General features: G+C 43.9%; 1 protein-coding gene across 1 annotated transcript; it reads right to left on the reverse strand.

Moving 5' to 3' along the window:
- Positions 1 to 373: 373 nt before the first annotated feature.
- Positions 374 to 9,562, reverse strand: LOC144755613 (gastricsin-like). Its single transcript, XM_078644730.1, has 9 exons — positions 9,422 to 9,562; positions 7,830 to 7,986; positions 7,419 to 7,536; positions 5,769 to 5,887; positions 3,616 to 3,815; positions 2,911 to 3,018; positions 1,722 to 1,869; positions 1,482 to 1,580; positions 374 to 950 (listed from the first exon to the last, which is right to left on the reverse strand). The coding sequence occupies exons 1-9, from the start codon at positions 9,475 to 9,477 to the stop codon at positions 798 to 800; spliced, it is 1,158 nt and encodes a 385-aa protein (XP_078500856.1). The 5' UTR covers positions 9,478 to 9,562; the 3' UTR covers positions 374 to 797.
- Positions 9,563 to 11,449: the final 1,887 nt, after the last annotated feature.

The following is an 11,449-nucleotide window of genomic DNA, read 5'->3' on the forward strand; positions in this document are numbered from 1 at the left end:
ATTGTATCGCTATTTTTCCTTTTAGATAATGTTCTACGTTGTTGTTAACTTGGCTTCCTATATGCATTCTCCTTCTTTCCCCTCTTCCCTTTCCACAAGATATTTCAAAATTGTTAAACAGCTTTAATTCTTTATGATATTAATGTTGATTGTGTTCTCGCAATTTACATAAGTTCTTGTAATTTGTTTCTGCTATGTTATTATTTTTCAAAAGAAAGCTGCTTTACCTTAAAATCAAAAAACAACTTACCGTTCTTGTGTTGTCTTTTCCAGAAAGAAGACACTTGCCTCTACACTTGGCTATGTTTCTGCATCTCCCACCCCAGCCTCTTCACCCTGCAAAGCTCTTGCCTTAAGGAAAAGGAGACTTAAAATTGCTTCAGAACTTTATTTGTAGGAACAGTGGGACTAATTCCCTTACAGAAAACAGGTCATCAAAGTATAAGAGTGAAGCGAACCCATTTGCTTCTGTCTGGTAGCTTCCAGCATGAGGCCCCCCACACACGTCCCAAACATACCCTGACAGCACGTGTGCGGTCAGCACGCAGTGATATGAATGAGGTCAACATGCCATTTGATCAACACAATAGAAAATACGCAACCCATTGGAAGGGCTGCTGTCTACCAAAGAGCAAAGTTTTGGTCCCAAGTCTTCAAGAGATCAAAAGCTGAGGAAGGAGAATTGCAAAGTCAGTATCCTGCTGCCATAGTGTGACATCACCCGCTGGGCCTCAGACGCGCCTCCGAGGGCACTATTAATGCTGGCCTCAGAGGGTGGGATGGGCTGCGGTGCTGGTCTATGCGTACTGAGCAAATCCCATCTGGTTGTTGCCCATGTCATATACGGAGTAGTACTGGCGAAGGAAGACATCACCCAGGATCCAGAAGGGCTGACCGTTCTGAGAGGGCAGGTAGGTGACCTCGACGCCGACGGAGCAGTAACCGTTGTTCTAAAAAGAGATGAGGAAGAAGTGGTCAGTCAGAGCCTTCGTGCAGAGATTTGATAATTCCTGCTTCATGTCGGATTTTCAAACCATAAATAACCATTGCCTTGAGTTTCAAGAATGGAAACTTACACATCACCTTGCATAGAGGTGTTACAGACTTTATAGAGCAGGCTATGCCCAGCCCGGTGACCCGTGTGGAGCCGCGACTTAAGGGACAAATCAGAGCATATCAGGGACATCTTCTCTCCGGAAATAGTCAGTGCTTTAAACGGGCATGTACTGCCAGGCACTAGGGAATTTTGATAATAATGAGATGCGGTTTCTGAAATGTTCTTAGGGCTGGTGCTAAGTCAGTGACTGAAACATAGCTGAGGCTGCTCAGCCTTGAAGCCTTCTAATACATCTTCCAATTGTTCTAGATCACAGTATGCTTTTGGACAGCTGAAAGTGGCCATTACATTTCTCACTGCAGGAGCAATGCTTCATTCTCCTTCTTGGGTTAATGTGGCATTAGATTTGATTGATCAGACTTACCTGGAGAATGTAGGCTGATGGCGAGAGCGGGAAGGACACGCCATTGATGGTGAAGCTGATGGTGGGCAGGTTCTGCACGGTGCTGCAGTCTACCACAAACTGTGAAAAGCGAAAATGTGTGTTACACAAGAGCAGTGGTTGACCTTGTTCCCTTAAGCGAGTCTTTGTTCACAGTATTTGTCTTCCTAGTCTAGAGAGTTCCAGATTTCAGCAGCCATATTGTTAGATCCTTGAACCTACCTCTCCCTGGTTGGTTTGTTGAGCTCCCACTGTCTGCAGGAAGGATCCCATGAACTGCTGGGGGATAGTGAGGAGGGAGGTTCCAGTATCAACCATTGCCTGGCAGCCCTGGCTGCACCAGCCGGTTGCCTGTCCATTGATGGAGAACCTGTGGAGGGAATGGAGCACAGTTTTGTTTATATAATTGTTTAGTAGACTCAAAGTCCAGATGCCTAATAAAAGCAGCGTTTACTACCTAATCCAGTAGACGCTGAATGGTCCTGGGCGAAGCATAAATACATTTCTGGTGTTATTACATGACAGACAGGAAAGGATGTTTGGGAAAGAACAGTTTTGGTTCCTTTACTCTGTGTCATGAAGAATACACAAAATGTATAACTTTTTGCAAGTTTTCCCGACGACCTGTGCTGTTGCCCACTTTGATTTCTTGCAGCCCCAGGCGATTGAAAACGTAGGTCAAAGTTTTAAAACTAAATCCATCCCAGAATTTATGTTCTGGGATGTTTTGAAGCCCATTGCTGTTATGATATAGTTGATTAGCCCATGCTGAATTTATTCTTTGATCTGTGAAATAAATATAGGTCACGAGGGAATTTCTTCATACTGTTCTCAAACACTCCATTCAACATTCTTGAGCTGCCATTGACTAAGTTCTTGCAGCAGTGACTGCATCGAAAGGATGATGAAGGAGAGAAAGCAGGTGTTACCGGCCAGGACAAAACCTCCCACTCTCCTCTTGCCCTGCAAACTAATAAGAGATCGAGGAGCGAGGCTGCTACACATCACACTAGCTGTTATTTAAGAGTTGCTGCCTGGAACTCCCCATGTCCACTTCTGGATTCCAGTTGCCAGTGCACTTGTACTCACTAGCACGGTCTTTCTCATCTTTACACCTAACTGATGTCTGGCTACCTGCCGTGGGCGAGAAGCCTGGTACCAAGTGGTGAGACTGCAGGGCACAGGAGTTTCCCAAAGGGCCACGAAAAGGTAAGTGTCTCTCTGCTGTTGTGAAATAACACATTCGGGGAACAACCTTTCAATAATGTCAACTGCTTAGCAAAACCCATCACGGACAGAGCAGGATGATTGTGAAATATGGGAGAGAATTCCACTCTTAAGTGCATTATTTATTAAGAGAAGTGGCAGCCACAGACCTAGATGTGGGGAGGGAGTGACAAGGCACACTTACGCGTCGATGCCGATCTGCCAGTAGAGTTCCTGGGTGACGGGAGCCCAGTAGATCTGACCAGTGTAGAGGCTGCTGTCCACCCCTCCGAAGATAACCTCACCAGATTGACTGGGGAGAGAGAGTGGAGACACAAAAAGATTACTCAGCTGCAGATGCTTCACGACTGTGAAAGTACATTGTATGACACCCACGACTGAGAAAGTACATTGTATGACACCATGAATGACTTTGCCACATTACTACCAGTGTCTCTGAGTGGGACAGGAAACTGAGAACCAACTTCTTTCCATGACCTTCCCCAATCCTCGTCCTCTTTCAGGGGCACCAGTGTGTCCCAAAAATTGATCAGTCTGCAGGGGACTTTTTGCACCAAACCTGGGGGTATATTATCAAGAACAGGCGATAACATTATCGCCGCTTTATCGGCAGGAAACTCCCGGTAAAGCGGCGATAATGGGCTTGATAATAGGCCCTTGTGAATTCCCATAGAAGCCCAGGTTCTGGTGTTAACCTGGGCTGCTATGGGAATTCACAAGGGCCTATTATCAAGCCCATTATAGCCGCTTTACCGGGAGTTTCCTGCCGATAAAGCGGCGATAATGTTATCGCCTGTTCTTGATAATATGCCCCCCTGGTCTTGCCTTTATAAGGAGCACACCTACTGTCTGACCTTCGAAATGACACAAGACCTTCTTCACTTCCTACCTGCCCATGGAGACGCTGAAGATAGGGTTGGTGAGTAGGTTCTGCTGTAGCATGCCTTGCATTGGAGTGGTAGCGCCTCCTGCTGAAAGAGCAGGGTAGGCCATTCCGAAGATCCCTTCAAACTGGGCGTAAACAAAGTTAGTTCCAGGCTCGTTCACACTCAGACCCAGCTCCTGGTTGGTGATGCTGAGGCCCTGGACCTAAATTGGATATAAATTAAAATGGATGACACAGTAAACACAAGGAAAGCATTGTTTCTCAAAAGCACGAAAGTGGTCCAGGTGATGGAGTTAGAACATGCAGACACCCTAGTAGGTGGGTCAAAGTACTTTGCATCCGTTGCAGACCTATATGAAGCCCACAAGTTACTGATCAGCTGTCGATGGTGTTGTCACCACCTTTCATATTTCTGAGGTTGTTATAACAAGTACCCTCTGAGTAATCATGCAGTATGTTAGGCAAAGTGCCCCATGTTGAAGCTTGTGGCAGTAAGTACTGTTTAAATATTACATTCCAAGTTTTACATTTGAGGAAGTGTTTAGAATTATCTCGATCTGAAAGAGGCACCAGCAACTTTGGACCGAAGGTATAAGAGACTGTTTGTCATATCCAAAACTCCATTAACGTAATTGTCATTTAGTTTAAAATAATGATATGATCTTAGGCCATTCCTTGTCAGGTTGGTGGGCCCTTTGGCACGTCTCCCCACCAAATAGCAGATCTGATGGAGAGCTGTGCCACTCAGTAACCTATGGACACCCCTCCTTATTGGTTTGAAGGGATTGAAGAATCCTCAGAGTGAGAATAGACTGTGGGCAGATGACATAGTATGGCAGCCTGTCAGGCTTTTACAAGGCTGGGTTACATATGTACAAATACAGTGTTTTCATCACATCTACATCCCTTGACAATGCGTATATTGTCAAGGTATTTAGAGGCACATTTTAGAATAGTAAACCTATATATTCTAAACTTGACGGGGTGTGGTCATTGTTTTTGTAGTCCAATGTGGAAACCTGATAAACTTGTTGAACTGGTAGTGCAAAGATCCCAAAATGTCAAGTCCCCTGAATACAGTAGTAGTTCTGACTTGCCATACCATCCTCTCAAGGACTCTGGTCTATTGATAAAAAAAAGTCCCTATATTCATAGGCACACAGTGCATCTTCTGACTTTTTCCATCTTTAGGTTTCAGGAACAGAATACTTAACTCCACATCCATTCTTTCATGATATACTACATTGGGTTGACTTGATTGGATGCTTACATCGCTTCTCTCCTCACACTTCCAGGGAGGGCAAACCATGTGGGATTGATAGAAAGTAATCTTCATCTCCTTCCCCAGTACTCTGGGTAGGAAATATTTTATTAGGTCGATGACACAGAAAGCATATCCCTTTCCCCAGCCACCCTCAATATACATAATATGGACCATTTGGGGGTTAGAGTCTACAACCTGAATTAGCTCTACCAATTATGTCCTCATAGATCATTCACCATGCATTTGAAAAGACAGCTCCTTGCTTCTGCACTGATTCAGGAGGGAGCCATATTACACGAGACTGGAGATATGTAAAATGTAAATGTTGGAATTTGTAAAGCGCACAGCTACCTCCACCGGAGGTGTCCCGGCACTGTCCGTATACCGCTTTGGAACCCTTCCTGGCTTTCCTGGGAAATGTCCACTCCTGGGCACCCCCCAGGTGCAACCAGGCATCCCAGCACATTTGGGGCCGTTGTAGAGACTAAGCAAGCTATTGCCCAGAGTTGCAGCGTGGGACCCATGATCAGAACAGGCACTGAGGCGAGAATATCCAGTCAGAGGAATTAATGAGCCGGAGACCCGCCGAGGCGGGAATCGAACCCTGGTCCCTGGCCAGAGCTCTGCATCAAGGTCTGCTTGCTCTAACCATTAAGCCACACTTCTCAGATATATTAGTCTTATATCTAGACATCCTTTTCTCGTTCAGGATGCCTCTTTGGCTTCGGGTGATACCATGCCCTTCCCTTCTTCAGGATCCACCAGGAGTGGCCTTGTGACCATCAGCAGTTCAATACCAGACAGGCATAGTGCTGCAACCCTCTGGTGGACGCACACATTAAGAACCCTATCTAGTTTTCATTACTGCACTTTCCATGGTGACTGCACTTACGGTCACTGTGTCATAGCCAAAAACGCCGGTGAGGCTGCCACTGCCGTAGGACATGGAGAACTGCTGGTTGTTGCTGGTGTAGGTGGAAGACTGACTGGGGTTGAACAGTGGATGGTTCTCTGCAGTAGAAAAAAGATGTGTGTTAATTTAGTCTTAGTCCTTGTGTTGTTCTTTTGTCCAGAGGATCATTAGAGTCTGTGCAGTTCAGTAGCTGAAAAAGAGAAAGTAGAGACTTGCCATTCAGTTATGTGTAGCAAGTAATGTGAGGATAGCAAGTCAGAAACAATAGAGAAAATGGTAGCCAGCTCTGAGAAGCTACAGGAAGACCTGTAGATTTGTGTTTAATACCTTGTTGGAATATTTTTTGCAGACAAAGATTATTAGGAATTTTAATACCTGTTTTAGTTTTTGGCCCTGCCTTCCTCTTTGAAGAAAGAGGAGATTGTTGCTGCCTGATCTGTAGAGGGACTTCGTGGTGAAAATTAATTTTCTCAGTTATGTTAATTTCCAGGTCCAAAGAAAAGATGGATGACATAAAATAAAAATGAACGGCTTAAAACTAAAGCATATTTTTACTGCTGAGCAGTACTCACGAAGCGAAAGAGTAATTCATTTTTACGACACATGAAAACATTTTACTTCAGTTTTCAAGAAGTGGGGAGTATAATAATGTCACCTCAAATCTGTTTCTGGAGCCTTTGTAAAATTGGTTCATTTTTAGGTATGATTTGCCACAGATTATATGTTTTTGGCGAAGAAGATTTGCACGGCATGCTCATTATTGGACAGCCAGTAACTAGCAATGTTCCATTTGAATACCAGATTGGGAATGAACGAGGAAAGATTGATGATTACTAGCGGTGACCGCTTGGTGTGAACAGTTTGTGGTGAATAGCTTGTCCAGTCGTTCTTTTTTGTCTAAAATGGGGATACATGAAGCAGAGAAGATAGCTGATCGCCTCTCTTCTCAGGAAAAGCGGGAGCAGGCCTTTTTTGAAACCGGACATATAGTGGATAATGTAATTACAGGGGGTTAGTCACTGAAGATTTCCCTGCATTGTGCATAGGACTAAAACATTTTACTTCTACAGATCACTTACATTTGAACGTTTATTCCACGATTTCTGCAGCTGGCTGAAAAGGCAACCTCAAGAGTTTCTGTTTTCACATACAACGGCCAAAATGGGTGGTTGAATATGCTAACTTTTTCAAGGTTTATAAATAATATTTTTGCTTTCTTCTTTAAAGAAATCACTTTATTTGTCTTTGTATGCTAAAACTCCAGATCCACGAAAAAAGGTTGGGGACTTCTAATTCTGCCAGATATTGTTGACTGTGATGAGAGAGAGAGATAGATAGAAGATAGAGATTTATTAATAAAGCTACAAAGAGATAGAGTGTGTGTGAGAGAGAGAGAGATAAAAATAGGGACATATAGAGAACGAAAAGAGAAGAGAGAGAGACAAAGAGATAGAGAGAGCCATATATAGATAAAGAGATAGGTAGCTAGCTAGACAGATAAATATAGGTATCAGGGTCTGTGTGAATGGCGGCCAGATGCTGAAAGGCAGAGTCTCTGAGCGGCCAACATTTCAAAAGTTATGAGCTTCCCTTCATTGCCTATGCTCAAAAACTAGCTGTATCACTTACGGCAAGCCTGGCTGGAGCAGTATGTCGATGCCACCCACAGATTGGAGGATCCAGTGTCAAAGAGGACCATGAAGCTCTGGGGAGGAGTTCCAATGCTGATCTGTCCATAGTAAGCTGCCTGGAAAGGGAACAAGGAAAATTCATGTAGGAGAGTTTCCTGCACAGAGATCAAAAATAATAATGGTGCAGTACTTGTGTTTTGCTGATAATTAAAATGCATCTCGAAACCCAAAACCAGAGGCGGGGTAGGCCATGGGGAAACCAAAAGATGTGTTGAAAGGTTGGTGTCTTTGAACATTTGATGCATTTGGGGAAGACTCATGCATGTGCCAGGAATGCACACTGCCTGCCAATCTCTCAAACACTCCCATAAACCTGCCTGTTGTTATAGAGAGAGAGCGTGATACTCACATCCATGTTCATGGGCTCGTAGACAACTGCAAAGTCGGTGACCTTGTTGAAGTTGTACTTGATGGCTGGTTCCCTCTTGTGGGTCTTCATAAATTCCTCAAGTACTCCATTCTCCTTCATAGTCTGACGGATGGTCTTAAACTTTTTCAGAGGGACCCTTCATATGGAAAAAGAGACAGTCGACATGAACTGGCTGGAAACTAGACTCCATGTCCAATTCAAATTGTGCTGAGGCTTTTTATTTGTAGTTTTTTGCTACATCCAACTTTAATCCTATATCTATCGATAGCCGTGTTCTATGAGCTGCCTTAACAAGATCTGGCTCCATGTAATTTCCAACATCAGAGATCTCATATACTCAAATATTGGGTAATATAGGCCAGCTGTGCAGAACTGTCATCTGAACATATGACAGGATGTGTAGGACATTACAAACCCCCAAAAGCAAACCTCGCTTCATCAACCTGTCTGAAGCCCGGACGTAGACCATTTATAAGAACACTGTATCCTGACTAGTAGCCAAATGGCCTATATGGATCTTATTGGTAAGGGGTTCGCTCCACTGAACCACAAAATTTGGTGGATACGCCAGCCTCTCCCCCAAAAGCAATACTCACCAAAGAAGACCTTCCAAGAGAATCGTCACTGTTAGAATCAACCATTTCGGGAGACTCAGTTATTGTTGCTAACATGAGCTATCTTCAGAGAAGTGCCTTTTGCACAGCACTTTGGATCGTGAGGGACCTTCCAAGAAACCAGCTGCCATACTTAACTAAGAAGCCTGAAGAGCCTGTCCACTACATGGGTAACTAGATGACTATGGGCCAGATGTAGGTAGAACTTATTTACCGATTCTTAATTACCGAATTTTACCGATTCGGTAATTAAGAATCGGTAAATAAGAAGGGGGGTATGTAGGAACATCCAGATGTTCCATTTACCGAATCGGTAAATATCTGTATTTACCGATTCGGTAAATACCGACCGGTAATGCTCCATTCATTCCTATGGGCTTTGAAGTCCATAGGAATGAATGGGGCATTACCGGTCGGTATTTACCGAATCAGTAAATACCGATTTTGACAAGGGTGCAGGGGGTGTCACTTTGACACCCTCTAGCACCCCCAAAAAAGGTTCGGGGGCCATGTGGCAGGCATACCTGCCCTAAGGGCAGGTCTGCCTGTCATATGGCACAGGTGTGCATGCACACATGTGCATGCACACCTGAATCGGTATTTTACCATCAAATTGAATTTGATGGTAAAATACCGAATTTTTAGGGCTTGTGGGACTCAGAAGAGTCCCACCTACATCTCAATTTTACCGATTCTGTAAAAATACCGGTCGGTAAATTTACCGACCGGTATATTTACCGAATCGGTAAAATTACCGAAATGCCCTGTTGCAATCCCCCTACATGTCGAAAGCCAAATACCGGTCGGTAACGGCCGAATTCGGCCGTTACCGACCGGTATTTGGCTACCTACATCTGGCCCTATATTTCTACATGAAACAGGATGTTCTTAACAGGAGCACCCTATGCACATACATTTCTAAGTCCTGAAGGGAAGCACAGCTGCTACCGTACTCACCTTACGAGTCCCTCTGAAAGATGGAGGCAGACCATCGCTATGACAAGCCACTTCATGATGTTCAGTTTCCCCAGCCAATGTCTCCAAGGAACTGATCAGCGCTGTAGGACCTGAGCTCGAATCTAAGAGCTGGAGCTCCTGCCTTATATTCTCTCACAGGTTGCTGACCACTCCTTACCTCGTCTGCCCTGCCCAGGCCAGTCTGATATCCTTATCAGGGGTTTTATCTTAATAAACACTTTATGCACATTCTTTTTTCTACTGCCGCTGGAAAAATCATGCCCTCTTTCTGCTTTTTCCATGGCAGAACAAGGCGCCATATTAGAAACCAGGAATGTAAACATAGTTAATAAGCTTTTCTGATAATACGAAGCATACAATAGTGATTAGAATTTCAAGACTATCTTGAGTATTCTTTGCTAAATTTTGAGATAGAAGAGAAGGACATATTTTTGGTAGATAGCCAAATGGCTTTGGGAACAGAAGGCAACATTCAGTGCTGAGGAGAAACCGATTAGTAGTTGGATTATATGGAAATGGGGACTAGACGCTAGTTAATGCTAGTTCAATAACCCTTGATATCGGAGGGTTGACTTCTTTAAATGGGTTGTTAGGACTTTTATTAATGAGAGGTCATAGCATAGGTTTATGGAAATTGTTGGGGTGAAAGTTCCTATGGCTGTCCAGCTGTTACCGCCCTCCTCAGTTTGTGTGTTGTGACCTGCTGTGAGGTTTGTCTCTTCTGTTTCGCATCTTAAGGCCCCTGGAGGATGCTCCATATTGATTTTGTAGCTTCCTCTGCAGTGTGCTAGACAACTAAACTGAACATGCACCTTTAATATCCCTGTAGTGAGGAGTAATTAATTTCCTTTCACTGGGTCGTTGGGAGAATAAAGCTTGGTGGCAGTGGATACATATTGCAGCTGCACTGGTCAATTTAAACCTTTACTCCTGAGAGTTATCCACTCAACCTTTCTATACATTCATATACTCTCTTTTAAGTGGAATCTCTCACTTTTTTGCAAGTGTGTGATGCATTCTTGTGTATATGTGTAGTGTGTATAAAGTTCATGTGCAGTAATCTGACTTCCCTCTCTCCTAAGAGACACTTAAACATTTAGGCCCTGATTATGATGTCGGTCGGAGTTGCCTCTGATCATCATCGCTGCAGTTTGGGAACCGGCCAACCTATGGTTGCCAGTTCTGATACTGTAATTAGCTGCAGCACAAGCTCCCATTGTAAAATGGAAGTTGTTAAACATCCATGTACCGTGTGGCAGGCATCTCACAGAGCCAGCTAAACAGTGCAGGGATTTGGAGGGGGACACCTTGTATTACACAGTCAGGAGTATGCCAACCTTAGTACAGGGTCTATATGCTACACAAGAGGAGTTAGAGCAGAAAAAAGAAAAGGTTTTATTCAATGATCTCTCATTAGTCTGTGTAAAAAAAAATGTTTACTCACTCAGCAAAATTAGTTATTTGACATTGGCTCAGAGGGTCTTGTGAATGAACAAAAATATAGTACACTTGTTTTGTTACCTACTCCCATTCTAGGTTGTTTCTACAGCACACCAGAGTAGCTGCTCATATAAACGGTACTTCCAGATAACATCCCAAGGGTATGTTGTGCATGTGTGTGCATGTTGTGGCCAGTGTAGTATTTGCATTGACTACCCTGCTTTGAGGTGCATCTCTCCGCACAAAGGCTGTGTCTGAAGAACAGCTTGAAAAGGCACTTTAAAAGGGAATCCAGCCCAAACCAGCTTTACGTACTCAGGGTGTACCCACAGCAGCCCAGTGGTTGAAATCATACACTTTAAAATCAGTTAACAAAATGTGTGTGTTGCGCTGTACTTAAAAATAAAGCGACTAAAAACGTGCAGCCTTTACAGAGACAGGAGAAAAAGCAACATTTACAAAGGTGCACTTCAAATGGAGGGTGAGAGTTGGCAATGAAGTGTGCCACTGCCCTGATGAGCAAATATACATACCATTTTGAGGAGGACTGCATTGGATGTACAGTTG

Source organism: Lissotriton helveticus, chromosome 5_1 (genome assembly GCF_964261635.1).
Source record: "Lissotriton helveticus chromosome 5_1, aLisHel1.1, whole genome shotgun sequence".
Classification (NCBI taxonomy): domain Eukaryota; kingdom Metazoa; phylum Chordata; class Amphibia; order Caudata; family Salamandridae; genus Lissotriton; species Lissotriton helveticus.

What these genes read in the sequence shown, in the direction of transcription:
- LOC144755613 (XM_078644730.1), bottom strand. Translation starts at nt 9,477, where the DNA reads ATGAAGTGGCTTGTCATAGCGATGGTCTGCCTCCATCTTTCAGAGGGA. An exon ending in CTGCTCCAGCCAGGCTTGCC is followed by an intron (nt 5,888 to 7,418) that starts GTAAGTGATACA and finishes TTTCTACTGCAG; the next exon opens with AGAACCATCCACTGTTCAAC. An exon ending in TTCAGCGTCTCCATGGGCAG is followed by an intron (nt 3,019 to 3,615) that starts GTAGGAAGTGAA and finishes CTCTCTCCCCAG; the next exon opens with TCAATCTGGTGAGGTTATCT.